The sequence below is a fragment of the Odocoileus virginianus genome, chromosome 24, assembly GCF_023699985.2.
Source record: "Odocoileus virginianus isolate 20LAN1187 ecotype Illinois chromosome 24, Ovbor_1.2, whole genome shotgun sequence".
Taxonomy (NCBI): Eukaryota; Metazoa; Chordata; class Mammalia; order Artiodactyla; family Cervidae; genus Odocoileus; species Odocoileus virginianus.
This window is the reverse complement of record NC_069697.1, coordinates 28,545,557-28,563,751: the sequence shown is the minus strand read 5'-3', so window position 1 is coordinate 28,563,751 and position 18,195 is coordinate 28,545,557. Positions and strand designations below refer to the sequence as shown.

The following is an 18,195-nucleotide window of genomic DNA, read 5'->3' as shown; positions in this document are numbered from 1 at the left end:
CACTACAACCATAGGATAGCAGACCAGTAAAAAGCGCATATTCTGTAGAGAACAAACTACTGGTTACCAGTGGGGAGTGAATGGGGCAATATAGGGGTGGGGGGAAGAATGGTTTTTATGGGATTATTTGAAATCATGTGTGTGAAACTTAAAAATTGCACAGCACTATAGAATTTAAAGACATTCAGTTTTTTTTTAATGAAAAAAAAATAAATGGTTCATTTTTTTAAGTGCATGTTCTACAGCCAGGTTGCCTGGATTTGTATCCAGGTTCTACCACTTTCTAGCTGTGTGACCTTAAGCACATTAATCTCTCTGAACCTTAGTGTTCCTGTCTGTAGAATGGCGTTAATACATCATAGGGTTATCACAAGAAGAGACATAAAGAACTTATAAACACATCTGACCCATAGTAAACATTTAATAAATGTTAGTTATTTTCATTTATGAGGTGAAATGTGATAATGTAGGGGGAAGGATTGGAAGTTTGGCATCAGCATATACAAGCTATTATACATAGGGTGGATAAACAACAAGGCCCTATTGTAAAGCACAGGGAACCATATTCAATATCCTGTGATAAACCATAATGGACAAGAATAAGAAAAATAATATATAACTGAATCACCTTGCTGTACACCAGAGTACAACATTGTAAATAAACTACCGTAAAATTTTTTTTAATATTAAATCAAAAAAATGTGATAAGGTAAAGCACTCAGCACAATGCTGAGCACATAGTAAGTATGCAATACACAGTAAATTTTTATTTCCAGTACAGTATGAAACTTAGAAAAAAGGAGCTATAAGCAGCAAGAGAAGAGATAATAAGGCCCCTGAGCTGCCATCAACAGGGCTTGGAATCAGAAGGTCAAGAAAGCAAAAGGCATCACCTCACCTTGAATTCAGAGGAGACCTGAACCCTGGGAACCTCCCAGCCTTGGCTTCAGCCTGTCCACTTTCTGTAGGGGTGGGGTTGACTCTCCGTCTAATGCTTTCACTGGATTTTGTCTCTCTCCTCTAGACTCTCCAGGGCAATGGTTGTCAACCCCAAATGACTTTGTCCTGGGAGACATTTAGCAACATCTGGAGACATTTTGGGCTTCCCTGGTGCTTAGATGGTAAAGAATCTACCTGCAATGCAGGGGACGTTTTTGGCTGGGACAACTCAGGGTGCTTTGGACACCTAGCAGGGAGAGGCCAGGGATGCTGTTAGACATCTCCTGGGTGCACAGGAGAGCCCCCACCACAAAGCATTAGCTACTCCAAAATGTCATTGGCTGCCAGGTTGAGAAACCCTGCTCCAGAGGTCAGGAGATCATCACTTGATTAGCAGGAAATGGGTGGGGAAGGGAAGCAGGGATGTGGGGAGAGGGCGCAGATCCTTGCTGGAGGGGCCAGGGAACAGGGGAGGCAGCCCCTCTGCAACGCACAGGAGGGACCCCAGCACCCCTTTCTCCTCAGTATCGGAGACCAAAGGAAACCAAGAAAGAAACTAAGAAGATGGATCAACTTCTTTGTATGTCTTATATATTTAATTAATAAATAGGTTTTCTTCTTTAAACACAGAACATATAACAGATTGAAACACTCCCCCCTCCCCCCAGTTCCAAAGACAAGAGTCTATAAAACAAATGCCAGCTATACTGCCCTAAGGGCAGAAAAAGTCTGGTGACCCCCACCCAGCCCTGCCTCCTGCAGCACCACCACCCCCACACTGCAAGAGAAGGGGGTCTGGGGCTTCTCCCTTGGACCCTGGGGACTCAGGTGAGAAGCATGCGAATGTATGATGTCACCTCTCCATGAGGCATGGGCTATGCAAAGATGAGGTTTCCTTCTCGGTGGCTCTGACCAGCTCCTGCCTTCTGATTTCAGCTACCAGTTATGAAGCACCTGGGCTCAGCTCCCAAGGGAGCTGCCTCTTGGCTTCCCCACTCTCCACTCCCCTGCAGCCTCCTCAGAGGGGAAGGGAAGGGCTCAGGGACCCCTCCCATCCCCTAGCCTGCATGGAAACGCTGTGTGGAAGAGGCATGATGCTGAAGTGAGGCTCCTGTAGGCCCCCAACCAAAGCCGTGAGGCCAGCATGCCCCCCAAACCCCCACACCTTTTCTGTCACTGGAGCAGAGGGCACTGGGGCAGCCGCCCCCTCCACCACCTAGTGCCTGGCTTGGGGTGTGATGGTTCTTTCTCAGTGTCAGGTCCTCAAGCCGGGCCTGGCTCTTTCCTGTCTCGTTCCTGTCTCCTTCCGAGCCCTCACCGTGGCCATCTGAAAATCTCATGTCCAGAGTCCTAAATTGTCTCCTCCCTCTCCCCGTGCCTCTGCAACCCAAGGGAGGAAGTGGGAGGTTGTCTCCCCTCTCCAACCCCCACTTCACATAATGGAACAGCTTTTGGCTTTTTCCTTCTTGAAGGTGGAAGAGATGAGTTCAGAACGGCTGGGGAGGTGGAGCAGCCGCTTGGAGAGGCTTCGGACAGGGCTCTTCGGGGGCATTGGGCTAGGTTTGTTCAGACACACCATGGACGCTGTCCGGAAGATGCTGTGGATACTCTTCTCGGAGGTGAAAGCCGAGCCTTCCAGGTATATTTCTGCACCCAGCTGCTTGGCAATGGCACAGCCCTGCAGGGGAAGTGAGGTCATCCATGCAGTGATCCAAAATGGCTCTGAAACCCTGCTTTCTCAGGTTAGTGGTCCTCCCCAGAGCTGCTCCAAGGGACCCAACTGCCAGGCTCCCACCACCACCCTCTACTGATTATTTTCTGAAGGTGAAGCCTGACTGCAACTTAAAGTCCCCTGGAACACTTTTAATCCATACTGATGCCAGAACAAGTAAATTGGAATTTCTGGGGATAAACCTAGGAATTAGTATTTTAAAGAACTATTCAGATGATTGTAATGTGAAAGACTGGTTTAAAGAAATGATCCTTACCTTCCCATGTACATAAGCAATTGTCCAGGGACTTAATTTATAATGTAACTCCCATACTTTTCTCCCAGAATGACTCTGCAAATAAGGAGTCAGGAATTCTAACAAACACCTCTAGTGATTCTAATGAAGGTGGTCCATACATACACACAAAAAAACCCCTGAGAAACACTGGCGCACACAGCAATGGCTCACCTGAAAAACTACAGTATGTGCCTGCGTGCATGCTAAGTCACGTGAGATGCGTCCAACTCTGTGTAATTCTATGGACTGTAGCCCACCAGGCTCCTCTGTCCATAGGGTTCACCAGACAAGAATACTGGAGTGGGTTAGCCATGCTCTCCTCCAGGGGATCTTCCTGACTCAGGGATGGTACCCATATCACTTATGTCTCCTGCACTGACAGGCAGGTTCTTTACCACTAGTGCCACCTGGGAAGTATGAATGTGAGCAAATTGGTATCCACTACCTCTATCCAGGTAGCTCGTTTGCTGATTATAGATGGTCCCCCAGAATACCAGTTCTCTCTTGCTATAGTGAAAGAGTGTGAGCAAGAGCCATTTTTCAAGCCCTCTCCTGTAGCCTTCCCCAGCTCAACTCCCAGCCTACACATGGGCACACACACACACACACACACACACCTGCTCATAAGAGATGGGTGCCTGCTTCTGGTGTGACAGCTCCATCAGAGTGCTCAGGTCTGTTCGCAGGTCTGTCTTGCAACCAATAAGCAAGACACGGGTGCTGGGACAATAGTCAAGGATTTCCGTCCTCCACTGAAGAGCCATGCAAGAAGATAGGAAGGCGGAAGGAAGGAGAGTCAGTGGCTGACGGACACCCGGAGGAACCCAGTTGGCAACATCACATAACACCATTCCGCTTATCCCCAGCCCAGCCCTCCCTGTGAGTCACAGCATCGCCACTGCACTAATTACATCATCTTCCTGCCCATGAGGCCTTTGGGGCCACAGGAGTGCTGACCCAAGAGCCTGTCCCCAGATTCAACGGCCCAGTCTCCAAAGAGAGCACAGGGACAAATCTCTCACTCTCCGCCAAGCAGATGGGGAATGGGTCTACCCCCTCAACTCAAAGGGCTGCACAAGCCCAGAAAGCCAAGAAGAAGCCAAACAGGCTCTTTCCAAGGGAAGGAGATAATCCCGGAGTCTTCTGGGAAACTGGGCTAGTTCCACAAGGTTTCCTGGGACTCCTCTGTATGGGTAGACCTTATTATCATGACTGAGGCATTTCCTACCAGCAGTTCAACTCAGGCCTTCCTGGCTGATGAAGTCCCAGAAGGCCTAGAATCAAGGTCTGTAAAGCTGCCACCAAACGGCCCCTTCTCCAACCCTCAAACCATATCACCAGAAAGTTCTCTAATCTCAACCTTCACTTCCTGAGTCGCCAACACCACCCTCCCCTGCTGGGCCTCTGACAGGTCAGTGCAGGATAGGGGCAAAGGCAGGAGGAAGAGGGACTGGAGATCTGGGTTTAGTCCCAGCACTTAGTCGCTCAGCTCTGTCTAACTCTTTGCAACCCCATGGACTGTAGCCTGCCAGGCTCCTGTATCAATGGGATTGTCCGTCAAGAATACTGGAGTGGGTTACCATGTCCTCCTCCAGGGAATCATCCCAATCCAGGAATTGAACCCGTGCCCCCTGCATTGGTAGGCGGATTCTTTACCACCGAACCACCTGGGAAGCCCCTCTGGTCCCAAAATTGTAGCTAATGGTGTGGCCTTGGGCAAATCTCTTCCTTCCCTGGCCTCAATTTCTTCCTACTAAAAAGGGGTTAGATGACAAGGTCCCCAAGATTCCTTTTTGTTCTCCAGCTGAGCTAGAGATGGTAGAATTCATTCAGTCTTACCTTCTTGAGTGCACTGTCCACAGTCTCTGGACGGCTGATATCAAAGCACAGTAATACTGCGTCCGAGTCACTGTAGCAGAGCGGACGGACATTGTCATAGTAGGGAGACCCTGGTAGCGGGAAAGAGAGCTGATGTAAATCGTGGCACTTTCCCTCCCCTAGAGGCCTAAACCCAAAGAGCGCTGGGAACACTACACTTGGTCCCTTAAGGGAGAAGGCCCCACCTATCTCCCAGGGGAACGTGCTGCAACGGGAAGCTTGGGACCTGACCATCTGCCAAGAGACAGTGCAAGAAGGTCATCTTCCTTAATCCTGAAAAAGGGAAAGAGGGCAAAATAAAAGGGAGGTGAAGTATAATCGGGCCCTGTCTGGGTGTCCTACAGTGGGCTTCATTGAAGGTCCACCAGTTTTCTGAGTCCCAGGGGAAGCGGCTCTTACCCCTGCAGAGAGACAGGCCTTGTTTAAGGTCTCTTTTCTAGAGTCTGCCTGCTGTCCAACCTCTGTTCCTGGCTTCTGCTCCAGGGTCTCCCCAGTGAAGAAACACATCTGCCTGTTATATAACTGGCTGCCCTGCTTCTTTGCCATGGGGTCAGAACTCTAGGAGGGGAGGGAGAGCATCAGGAATTCAGGGTCCCACTGCTCCTCCCACCCAAATCAGCTTACACTGAAATGGGCAAAAGGAAAGCTGCAGCCCTCTGTCCCAAGATTTCAGGGAGGCATTAAAGACAGCAGCACCAACAGCTGGGATTTAGAGGCTCTCGAATAAGGGTCCATCGCTGGGAGGGGAGTAGGCAGTGCAGACCCAGGTGGTCCAATGTGGGAGAAGGCTGGGGGTTGAACCTGCCCCCCTCCACCCTGGGGAAGGAACAGTAGCAGCTTTGGAACCCAGACAATCCATGCTCAGAATAGCAAGCAGCCCCTCTCCCTGAACCGCAATCGCCATGGAAACTGGGGGGAATCCAAGCTGAGGCAGGGGGTTGGTTGTTCAAAAAAAAAGGGAGTAGAGGGGAGTTGGGATAACTGGCTGCTCCTTCAGTAATCGGTCCCCTTCGCTCTCTGGGGGATGAAGTGGGGTCTCATCACAGTGTCACTGAGCAGAGAACACTGCAGCACTGGGGAAGGAGGGGGAGAAGAGGCCTCCTTTCTGGCTCTGAGCGATCCCCTTCCCCTAAGACCAGCAAGTGAATAATGGCCCCAGTGCCGGGAAGCCCCATCCCACACACCCCTGCCATTCCTCGGCCCTATGGGCATCTCATTTGAAAGAGGGAGTCTGAGGCTGAAGGATAGCCGGCATCCTTTTGGAACTTGGGGGGTGGGGATGCGGCACAGGGAATAGAGACCACCTTGCTGATTTTCCATTATCTGGACTGGGATTCAAGGACTGCATTCTGACTGTGGGAGGAGGGGGAGGGGCTCTTTGGGGGTGGTGGTAGTGAAAAGAGATGAGCTGCAGTAAGATTCTGGGAAGATTGAGAGGTGGGCAGAGTACAGCAGATGAAAAACCATATATCATGCAGCCAAGCTGCATTCCAGCTCAATCCAGCCAGCATAGCACAGTCTGGATAATCAGAATCCTGGCTCCCCACCCCTGGAACTGCAACAGAGGGAAGCATACCAGGTGGAGGAATTTCTGTTCTGTTTTGGGGAGTGGGGAGCAAGGGGGACGTCTCATTTTCTGATTACCCATCTCCTACCTCCAATCTTTCCAATCCTCAAAATTGGATGATGGGAATAATAGCTCTTTGGAGGAGTAGGATGGCATATTTATATGTAACAGGAAACCCCTAGTGATTTATAGTTCCTCCTTAAACTCAGCATATTTGAAGAGAAATGGATTTTATTTTCTTTCTCATATTTCTGGCTTTCAGTCCTGAATTATGATTCTGAGCTCAGTCTATTTTAAAAGGGCTGGGGTAAAGAGATAATGGAAAGGGGGTCAGAGTGAAAAGCAAAGGATAGCCTAGCACTGAAGGTCTAGGGATGAGAGACTTAAAACATTGCTTTCCATGTTCCAGAAAGATAGAGCATCTTCTACCTCAGCCTAGTCAGAGCCAACACCCCCCCCCCCCCCCCCGGCTATGCACAACATGACCATGACCCATATTGAGCCCCCACCCTCCAAAACACTGACGATGCATCGCTTCATCCCTCAGCCGCAGAGGTATGACAGTGGGGCTGAGCTGCGGCAGGCAGGCAGGCAGCAGTGGCCAGAGATGAAATGCAGAAGAGAAAATTGAGTCAGGAGCAACATTTCCCTGAAAACAGACTTGTCTCCCTGCCTCAACCACAACTGCCTCCTGCCACAACCAGCACTGCCTCCTGCCTTTTATTTGGCTTTGCTCTGGGGCCGTAAAGGCTGTGAGTGCATGTGTTGGGTGGCAGAGAGTGGAAATGGAGAAGCCCTAACTGCCTCCTCCAGTAGTCTTCTGGGGTCCATTCACCTCCCCATTACAGCTCTCTAAAGGATGGAGCCAGACCAAGAGAAGTGATAGTTTCTGGGGTTCATCCACTCTGCACCCCTGGATGAGCCAACTGAGTTAGCCAAGCCCAACCCCCACCAAAAAATCTTCAGGTCCCTTTCTTTCAGTTTCCGGGCAAGCATCATACTCCTTCTCCCCATCAAAGAGAAAAACAATTTCTAAGAGACAGCAACTGCAACAGACCAATGGGGGTGGGAAAGGGGCACTTGGGGCCAGAAGTCTTACCTGAAGTGTCCCAGAGACTGAGCTCCACTCTCTGTTCCTCTGTCTCCAAGCAGGCTGTGTAATTCTCAAACACAGTGGGCACATACGTCTGTGAAAAGAGAGAAACTATTCACACCTTGGACGTACCAGCCCTCAGAACCCTGCAGCTAGTGCTGGCTACACAAGAAGCCACTCACTCGAGTGAGACACTAAAGTGGCAGGAAAGGAGAGGATACCTGGGGCAGGAGGGACCACATGGGACAGGAGGGAGGGGTGTAGAGGCTCAGGCACTTTGCTCCATCAAAGTGAGAAATGTAAAAGACTCCCTGCCAGGGACAATCTCCCCATATCCTAGATGGTCAGGGAGACACCACACACAAGGATTCCTCTTGTCCCCAGATTTGCCTTTCTCCAAATTTCAGAGCCACAAATCAATTCTAGCTCTTTTTCTCCCCACAAGTCCCTTGGACCAGCAGGGCAGCAGAAGCCTGCCTGGGGACAAGCACATAGAATAGGTGACGGGACCGGCAGGTATTACGTCAAGAAGAAACCCCTGACTCTCCAAAGCCTCCAGTTCCCTCTCCCAAGAGCAGACTCCAGGATGAAGAGAGGTAGGAGGGGATTTGATCAGGGACCTATGGGTGAAGAGGTGAGGAGGAGCCAGCTGGGCGGCAGAAGTGGAACAGGTCTCAGGGGAAGCCAAGGCAGGGCGGGCCTCCAGCCAGAAAGCTGCTGAGGATGGGGAGGGGTGGGGTGGGATGAAACAGCTCCCCTGCGCAGGTGGGAATCTACCCGCAGCAGCAGGCGGTCAAAGAGGAAAGGTGGCCAGCGGGCGGGCGAGCAACTCACCTCGGGATAGCAGTCCTTCGCCAACACCTGTAACATTGCTGTCTTCCCACACTGCACATCCCCCACCAGAACGAGCTTACATCTGGCCACAACTGGCTGGGGGGCCCGTCTCTCCTTCATTCCTGCAGCCTCCGCGGGACCTGGACTCGGATTCAGAAAGGAGAGGGTTACGCCAGGTGCGTCTCAGCACACTACCCAGCCGGATTCCCTGCCTCTCTCCAACTGAGAAAGAGGCCGGTACGGCCACCTTATATTGCCCTGGCTGAGCCAATCACAAGAGGAGGCGGACTCTGTCACAGCCAATCTCTGAAGTGGGATCCCCTCTAGCAGCCAATGGCAGGAGGATCTGAGTCAGAACCCTCTTTTTCCCTTCCCTTTCTCTTAAAGCTGCACCGTTTCTTGCTTCCTCTGAAAGGGAATTCCCACGTTGTTTTGCGTTTGTATTGGGGTTGGGGTGGGGGGCAATGAACCAAAATCTAATGGTCTTGATTGTCCACCAATTAGTGTCAAAAACAATAAACTAGCCAAGAATGTGGATAGTGAAGTCAAGTTGGAGTTGTCCCAGGAGAACAAGACTTGCCTAAATTGTAGACTGGTGGCACTTCCTTGGGGAAGGAGTGGTCCGAGAAATCTCTGGCCCCTTTGTTCCATCTAATCCCCACTGGAACCACTTCCCACTTCTGGCTTCTCTTCACAGAAGCTCCTGCTGGACCCTCTTATCAACTCGGTTGGACCCCTTTCACCACACAAGTCTCTTCCTCAGAAATCACCTTCACTAAAAAGTACATAAATTGAACAACCTTCTTGCGTCATCTGGAAAAAACCCACAGAGCTTCTGACCTAGAGATGGGCACAGAGAAAGCAATGAGGGAGTCTGGCAAGTGGGGAGGGGCATGAAGAGGGCAAAACAAACAAAGTTGCTGTCTGTTTGGCCAGACAACCTCTCACCCCAGGCCTGGCAGGAGCTGCTCTAGGGGTGTTTGTTCTGCCTCTTGGGTTCAGCTTCCTGGATGAATCAGGCACAGGTCCAGTTTCAGGTTGACACCTACTGACGCTGCCGTACTGAGTGTGTCAGCTGGTTGAAGTCCAGACTGGAAGAATGGGCCTGGGACTTTGGGATTCAGAAGCTGAAGGGCAAAAATGAGGTTGAGATGAGCTACGTAACTGCCCGCCAGCCCTTGACCCTCAGAGCCCTTCATGTTACCGCCTCTCTACTAGACAGAACCAGCTTGAATAACACACTGATTATTCAGGAACCAAAACAGTCTAGATGAGGCCTCCTGGGGGATCAGGAATTGAAGTGCGATTGACCCTGGGCAAAAGCAGAGCACTCCAGACTTCTTCTCTAGGTCCCTTCACCTTGTCAAGCCCAGTGCCTCTGGAGCATGGCCTGAGCCTATTCCCTTTGAGCTTTACTCTGACTTGCCATCACTGCGGCCCCACTGGGGCCGGGGAGGGGGGTGTGTTCCCTGTTACATAGGATGTTTATTTATTTATTTTTAATATTTATTTATTTATTTGAACCAGGTCTTTACTTGCGGCATGCAAACTCTTTAGTTGTGGCATGTGGGATCTAGTTCCCTGACCAGGGATTGAACCCAGGTCCCCTGCACTGGGAGCATGGAGTCTTAGCCACTGGACCACCAGGGAAGTCCCTACATAGGATGTTTAAAATCTTCCCTGGTCCCAAAGGGACAGATTTCTAAGGGTAAGATTGCCAATGCCCTCTATAGACAGGAGAATGGAGAATATTTTGAGAATGTTGCCTAACCAGTGTGCGTGCATGCTAACTCTCTTCAGTCTTCAGTGTCTGACTCTTTGCAACACTATGGACTGTAGCCCACCAGACTCCTCTGTCCATAGCATTCTCCAGGCAAGAATACTGGAGTGGGCTGCCATGCCTTCCTCCAGGGGATCTTCCTGACCTAGGGATTGAAACTGCACCTCTTATATCTCCTGCATTGGCAGGTGAGTTCTTTATCACTAGTACCACCTGGGAAGCTCCAATAGTGTTGGTCAATCAGTCGTGTCCAACTCTTTGGGACCCCACGGATCCCACAGACTGTAGCCAGACAGGCTCTTCTGTCCATGGAATTCTCCAGGTAAGAATACTGGGGTGGGTAGTATTCCCTTCTGCAGGGGACCTTCCCCACCTAGGGACTGAACCTAGGTCTCCTGCGTCTAGTCCAGGTTGCCGGCTGAGGGTCCTGGGGCTAACTCCTGCACTGTCCTCTGCCCTAAGGCCACCCTTCCAGGGATCAGGGATCACTTCAGGGAATCTCCAGGGTAGAAAGACAGTTACCAGGTGATACCATTGGCTGATTACTCTCCTCTCCCAGGCAGGCTCTCTGGCAGCTTCTTTCCCCTACTATTCCCCAGGTCTCATCCTCAGCCCTAAGATAATGTTCTGTCTATAGAATTTGTCCTCTTCCTGCCCTTTTGCAGCAGCCTGACAACCTCTCTGAGCTGCCCATAAACATGGTTTGGGAGTGTTCCAGGAACAGCTATAAGATCACAGACTGCCTCAGCCTGGAATCCTCTCCCTTAGCATGACTTTTTCCTGGTGTCTCCCTCCCTCCGTCTCATCCGAACTCAGTTCTGGAAGCACCAGTAGAGTTCCCATACAGCCTGTTAACCCTTAACTGGGTTCCCTCCATTGGCAGCCCCAAAGGCTTTAGCCCTGTCTCTCCCCCATGTTCTCTCCCAGCCTCCCCCTACATGCACCCCCTCCCGAGGCACTCTGAATAATATTCAATTAAGTAAAAACTGTTCTTGCTATGCAAACAACTTCCTCTAACTTCTAACAAGATTGCCACTCCTGCGGTCCACTGAGATAGAAATTCCGGGGACTGGTGCTAACACTGCCTCTTCCCTGAGTGTTTGCATTTTAGCGGAGGAAGGCAGAAATGCTGAGCTGTGAGACGGAGCAGCCCCCATCATTGGGCCTCCTGGGGATCAGGGCTGAAGTAAAACTGACCTTGCGCAGAAGGGAGAGCTCTCTAGACTTCTTCTCTAGGTCCCTTCACCTTGTCAAGATGTGTCTCTGAAGATATTTTGTGGGTCACGTGTTTATGAATTATGGTGGGAAATGTGGAGTGTGTGTGTGTGTGTGTGTGTGTGTGTGTGTGTGTGTGTTTGTGTGTGTTCAGAAGGCAGTGTGGCAACATGAAAGGACGATGGAGCCAAAATTCATCTGGTCTGGGTGTTGTACCAGCTCTGTCCTCAACAAGCTATGTGTGTTTGGGTTAATCTCTCTGGGCCCCTAGTTCCTTGAATGTAAGGTGAGGGATTTGGACTAACGAAGGGGTTTTTAGCCTTTCATTGTTTGTTTGTTTTTTTTTTTTAAGCAGGTAGACTCCCTCCCCCAAGTTTGTTTAAACCTCTTCCATGTATCTTTATTTAAAAATCCAAAGCCAGAGTAATAAATTCATAAGGTTGTTTTTTCCTATAAGACTGACTCTTTGCAACCATGTGGACTATAGCCTGCCAGGCTCCTCTGTCCATGGAACTCTCTAGGCAATAATACTGGAGTGGGTTGCCATTCCCTTCTCCAGGGGATCTACCTGACCCAAGACTCAAATCCAGGTCTCCTGCATTGGCAGGCAGATTCTTTACCACTGAGCCACCAAGGGATCCCTCCTATAAGACCAGGAAAATTTAAAACAAGGTTACACTTGAAAACATTATCCTAAGGTGAAAGAAGCTAGTCACAAAAGGCCATATATTATATGATTTCACTTGTATGAAGCATCCAGAACAAATCCAAAGACACAGAAAGGGGATTAGTAGTTGTCTAGGGCTGTAAGGGTTGTGGGGGAATGTAGAATGTCTGCTAATAGGTGCTAGGTTTCTTTTTGAGGTGACAAAAAAACTCTTCTAAACTTGATTGTGGTGATGGTTGTACAACTCTGTGAATATACTAAAAACCACTGAATTGTTTAAATTAGTGAGTTGATGGCATGTGAATTATATCTTGATAAAGCTGTTACTTTTTCTGAAATTTTATGTATTGATTTATTTTTGGCTGTGCTGGGTCTTTGTTGCTGTGCAGGCTACTCTCTAGTTGCAGTGAGCGGGCTTCTTATTGCAGTGGCTTCTCTTGTTTCTGAGCACAGGCTCAGTAGTTGTGGTCACGGGCTCAGCTGCTCCTCGGCATGTAGGATCTTCCCGGACCAGGGATGGAACCCATGTCTCCTGCATTGGCAGGTAGATTCTTTACCACTAAGCCACCAGGGAAGTCCAAAGCAGGTTACTTAAAAAATTAATAAATAAGCTTATAATTTCAAATTTTCTTTACTGAATCTCCTGTAACTTGTTTTTTTCTTTAAAAAAACTTATTGTGTGGAGATGTTCAAACATTTAAAGAAATAGAAAAATACAATGAACCCATTTGTAACCATCACTCAACTTCAACAATCATCCACACAATCCTACTGCATCTATACCCCCACCCAGCTTCTCCCCACTACTCCTCCTCACTGGATGATCATAAGACAAATTTTGGACATCATATCATTTAATCCATAGAGATTTCAGTACTCATCTGAAAAATAAAAAGATTCTTCATTAACATAATCAAAATACCATTATCCCCACTAAAAATAAATAACTCCTTAAAAATCACCAAATAGTCAATCAGTGCTAAAATTTCCCCAATTGTGTCATTCATTGATTTAGTTAAATTGTAATCTAAACGAAGTCCACTCATTGAATTTCATTGATATGGCTCTTAAGCATCTTTTACTTCATAAGTTTCATTTCCTTTTTTCCCCGTATAGTTTACCTGATGAAGAAACCACGTTGTTTATTCTACAGTATCTTCCATATTCTGGATTTTGCTGATTGCATCTCCAAGGTGTTGTTAACATGTATTAAACACTTTTACAAATTACATCTCATGCACTATCGCAAAACACAAAAAGATGAAAAACAAAACTTCAATGGTTAAATTAGAATTAGGGACTTGGGATGGGACTCATTCAGCCTTCCAGGGTACTTCTAGGGGACAAACTCCAGGGAACACAATTTAAAAGCCACTAGCCTGGATATCGTGTGCATGCATGTGTGTGTGTGTGTGTGTGTGTGTATGAGAGAGAGAGAGAGAGAGTGTGTGTATGTACCACACCTTCAAAGCTCAGGGCTGTCCTATCTTTTTTTGACTCTGATTACTGTGATAAGGTCCTTATCTAGGACAGTGACGTAATACACCAAGGTGTTCAGGGTGGTAGCAAATTCAAATCCACTCTGACTCTTAGCACAGAGTACACAAACCCAGGACTCTCTCTGCCCTAGGGATCCTTACAAAGAGCTCCCAGGGACACTGCCACCAGTGTCCCCAAGGAGTCTAGAAGGCAAGGCCCATTCACCCCTCCTTAATATGACTCAGGCGCTCCACTTCTCAGTTCTAAACCATAACTTCTCATGATCTCAGGGATCCCTGGCTCCTAGCCATGGGAACACCTGACCCTTTGACAGGGCCTTTTAGCTGGAGCACTCACTAGAGTGCTAAACAAGATTTTAAGACTCAATCCCCATCTTCATGGAGTTTACAGCTTATGAGGAGGAAATAAAACAAGTGCCGTAGGAGTGCTGAGAAGGGAGAGGTCAGATCTGGTTAGGTGGTCCTAGAAGCCTCATCTAAGAGAGTGGTTTCTCCTGGGCCTCAATTTTAATACAAGACTGGTGACAGCAAGACTTCCCTGCTCCAGTGGTTAAGAATCCTCCTGACAATGCAGGGGACGTGGGTTCGATCCCTGCTCTGGAAACTAACATACCCATATGCTGTGAAGCAACTAAACCAGAGCGCTGTAACTGCTGAGGCAAGAGATACAGAGAGCTGCAACTAAGACCCAAGGTAGTCAAATACATAAACAGACAAACATTATTTAAAGAAAGACTGGAGAGGAGAGATGCATGAAAATGCTCAGCTTGCCCAAGGACTGAAGAATCAATGTAACCAGCTGAAGCAGATGATTCAGGGGGTGGGGCAGTTTGCCTGAGAACATAATTAGGAAACGGAATGTGGTACTAAAATATCATAAAATACACTTAAAAACCAAAACGTAGGAGTTCAGAGTTTTAAAAAATACGCACAAGTATACTTGTCTGTTGTTTCTTGATTGTCACTGCCCTCCAGCCAAAGACTACCAGCAGACACTTGTAGTCAAACAAAATTGGGTTTGTGAACTCATTTCATCAAGGAGAACAACACACACCAACTGTGGGGCATCCAGGAAAAGGCTTAGGATTTGGACTTAAATTTGCAGATTTGGGGAGAGGTCAGGGAAGCAAGGTTGCCCTGGGCTAGAGGTTGTCAGGAAGCTGGAAGATTCTACAATTGGGTTCCTTTCTGTTGTGTTTGGTGTTCTATTTTTTTGGCTGTGCTGCACTGGCATGGAGGATCTTAGTTCCCAAACCAAGGACTTAACTCATACCCCCTGCAGTGGAAGCACAGAGTCTTAACCTCCGGACCACCAGGGAAGTCCCCCACCTTCTCAGTTCTAAACCATAGTGGTACCTTAGTAAATAAGAATGAAGCAAGACTAACACTATGATTGGTAAAGGAGCAGCAGCCACTCATACGAGCTAGAACAGGGGGATGTTTGTTCATTTTTACGGCTTGGACAATTTCTCGTTTCTGTCTGTGTTTGGATGTGACTACAGCGAGGTCTTGTTCTTGATCTATTTCGGTCATTGGGTGGCCTTGCTTGATGTTGATATTCTGTGAAAGTGTTATACTCCATAGGAGAAAACCAAAGGTTAGCTATGAAGGCCAGGCCCATTCCTGGGGCTTTTCTCTTTCTTGTGCTCTTCTGTTCCTCGTCCTGAGAACTGAGTGTTGTGTGAGTCTGGTGAGTGATTAGAAGCAGAAACAAAAGGAAGAAGGAGAATTTTCTTGGAAAACTTCCTAGAGGAAGTTGCATTGAGCTATGGTTCAAATAAGAATAAGATGCTGAGAGGTGGGTAGTGTATAGGGAATGGTCTAGGGAATGGGATGGCATGGAAGCAAGAGATGGAAAAAGAGGACCAGTGAATGCATGTGTGTGTGTGTGTAAAGGCCTATACAGGAGAAGAAAGAAAACAAAGCTACTTGAACCAGACTAAGAATTAGGAGGAAAAAGATGGCTGAGGACGGGGCAGGACGGGAGACAGAGACACAGTACAGACAGTGGTCCCAGGGAAACCTTGTTCTGCCTGGTTTGGACTGAGCTGGGGGGTGGGAGTCGGGGACAGGAGCAGTATGTGGCCAGAGTGAGTGTAGCCACCATTCCTGAAACAGGCCCTTGGAGCAGAGGACCCTGGTAAGACTGCAGCAGGCAGGGCTTCCTGCCTCCTCTTGCCACCACCAAGTCTTGGTCAGGACCAAGGTGCTAGGGGGCCCTCATGCTGGGGGAAGTCTAAGGAAGGAGAGGCACTCAGGAACATGGGAGTGAGCCGGAAGGTGATGCGAACGCTGAGCCACACATACTCCCCTTCCAGTTTCCCAAGCCCAGCCACTTCCTCATCCGCTAGTGTAGCAACGGCCCGCCCTCCTGTACCCTCTCTGGGCCTCCTTCTGCCACCCTTCACTACAGCCTCCCAGGGATCTTTGTGTGCCCCCTCTCCTGGGTCCCTCCAGGAGGTCCTTCTTGATCTAGCAAGGTGGACAGAAGTATAACTTTCCTTTGCCTCCCTCCCCAACCCAATTTCTTGCCAGAGAAAGCAAGGCAAATCTGTTTTGGTGGAAAAGTAACTGTAAGGAGACTCAGTTTATCTGTTTCTAAATGGCAAGATTAAAAATAAAACTAAGAAACTACATGGGTCATGTCCATTCTCTGCTTAAGTCTTCTTATGGGGTCAGGTTCATTTTGAATAAAATCCAGTTTCTTTTAGAACCATACATGAACTGTCTTGCGCTTGTATTTTCCCTCTCCCACTGTGCTCCAACCATGCTGAACTTTGGCTTCCTCCAATCATGGCTCTCAAATTTTCTGTCACAAGTCATAGTCAGAAATTTGTTACGGGGACTTTTCTGGTGGTCCAGTGGCTAAGAATCCACGCTCCCAATGCAGGGGACATAGGTTCAATTCCTGGTCAGGGAACTAGATCCCACTTGCTGCAACTAAGAGTTTGCCTACTGCAGCAAAAATTGAAAACACCATGTACCGCAACTAATGGGATCTTCCCAACTCAGAGATCAAACCGGGGTCTCCTGCGTTGCAGGCAGATTCTTTACCACCTGAGCCACCAGGGAAGCCCCAATTAAAATCCAGCACAGCCAAATAAATAAAAATAAATAATAATAAACATTTTTTAAAAAGAAACATGTTACATCACAGCCCAAAACATAGACACGTTCACACTTTATCTACATATACATTTACATATAAATATATATTTGTAGCACACACACACACATTCATACTACACTAGTGGATGAGGAAGTGGCCGGACCTGGGAAACTGGAAAGGGAGTGTGTGTGGCTCAGCCTTCACATCATTTCCAAGCTCACTCCCATGTTCCTGAGCGCCTTTCCTCTCTTAGACTTCCCCCAGCATGACAGCTCCCTATGAAATTAAAGTTCCTGGGGAAAAAAAAAAAAGAACACTAAAGTTCCCAAAACAGTCAGCTTTACTAAGTACCATGTGCTCTGCCTGTACCTGGGAGCTTTTCGCTGCGTTTCCTCTTCTAGGAGCACCTTGCTCCTTGATGGTCCCCACTGGTATCTCTTCATCCCTTAGATCTGGGGTTTTAGTGTCATCTGCACAGAGAACTCACCTTAACTGAAGTAACCACTTGATGATTCCCTTTCATGTTCTCCGGCATTGGTCACCATGACCTTTTCTGGCATGTGTTTTTTGTATACCTATTATTTGTTGTCTTTCTCCTCCATTCTGGTAAGGCAGACTTGCATGTGCACTAGCTGAGTTGCTTCAGTCATATCCAACTCTTTGCAAGACCCTATGGGCTGTAGCCCACTAGGCTCCTCTGTCCGTGGAATTCTCCAGGCAAGAATACTGGAGTGGGTTGCCATGCTCTCCTCCAGGGGATCTTCCTGACCCAGGAGTCGAACCTGCATCTCTTACATTGCCTCTTGGTAGGGTCTTTTCAGTCCCATTTCCTGCCATATCCCCAGTGTCTAGAATGGTATCTGGAATGCAGCAGGGGCTCAGTGAATGTGGACAGACTGAAGGAATGACCCTGACCCAGACTCTCTCTTTGGGCCTCAGCATCCTTCTACAAAATGTGACGCTGGACTTGCTCTCTGGGAGCCTTCCGGTCCAGTCCAGTCTTCCAGGACATGCCGGGGGATGCGCCCCAGACAACCAGAGTCTGGCAGTGGGTGGGACTGTGAGGGTCAGGCAGTCACCCCTTAACCCACAATCCTGTTAACTGACTGAGGACAAACACAGAGGAAGGACAGATATTTGCTTCCAGGTTAGTGAAGGCCAACGGCATAAACCCAGGCACAGAGCAAATAGCAGAAAGGCAGAACCGAAGCCAGCCAGACATAATGGCAGCCGTGTCGGCTCTTCCTGTGTGCTGGGCTCCACCTGCACTGTCTCACTCAACCCTCGGTCCTCTGAGGGTCCAAGAGGTGCTACAGGACTTCATTAGCATCTCTGCTCCAGAGTCAGCCCCACTAGCTTGAGAACCAAACTCAACACATCCAGAGACCGCACAGGTAGAGAACCCAGGCTCACATCATGCAGCCCAGGTTCGAATCCTGGTCCTAGCAGTTCCCAGTTTTGTGAACTGGGTGAATTACTTAATCTTTCACTGAGCTTTGCTTTTTCTGAAATGGGGGTGGCAATATTGCGTTACCTTGTATTCTTTTCACCGCTTCCTGGGGATGGGACTCTGAAGCAAACCAGGAGTCTCCACTGGGTTTGCCA

General features: G+C 48.6%; 1 protein-coding gene across 1 annotated transcript; it reads right to left on the bottom strand.

The window, feature by feature from the left end:
- Nucleotides 1–1,513: 1,513 nt before the first annotated feature.
- On the bottom strand, nucleotides 1,514–8,537 carry RND1 (Rho family GTPase 1). The gene is made up of 5 exons (XM_020886949.2): nucleotides 8,321–8,537; nucleotides 7,493–7,580; nucleotides 4,788–4,897; nucleotides 3,566–3,700; nucleotides 1,514–2,617 (listed from the first exon to the last, which is right to left on the bottom strand). Exons 1-5 carry the CDS (start codon nucleotides 8,438–8,440, stop codon nucleotides 2,372–2,374), a joined length of 699 nt encoding a protein of 232 aa, XP_020742608.1. The 5' UTR covers nucleotides 8,441–8,537; the 3' UTR covers nucleotides 1,514–2,371.
- Nucleotides 8,538–18,195: the final 9,658 nt, after the last annotated feature.

What these genes read in the sequence shown, in the direction of transcription:
- RND1 (XM_020886949.2), bottom strand. Translation starts at nt 8,440, where the DNA reads ATGAAGGAGAGACGGGCCCCCCAGCCAGTTGTGGCCAGATGTAAGCTC. An exon ending in CAGTCTCTGGGACACTTCAG is followed by an intron (nt 4,898 to 7,492) that starts GTAAGACTTCTG and finishes TCCCGCTACCAG; the next exon opens with GGTCTCCCTACTATGACAAT. An exon ending in TGGACAGTGCACTCAAGAAG is followed by an intron (nt 3,701 to 4,787) that starts GTAAGACTGAAT and finishes ATGGCTCTTCAG; the next exon opens with TGGAGGACGGAAATCCTTGA.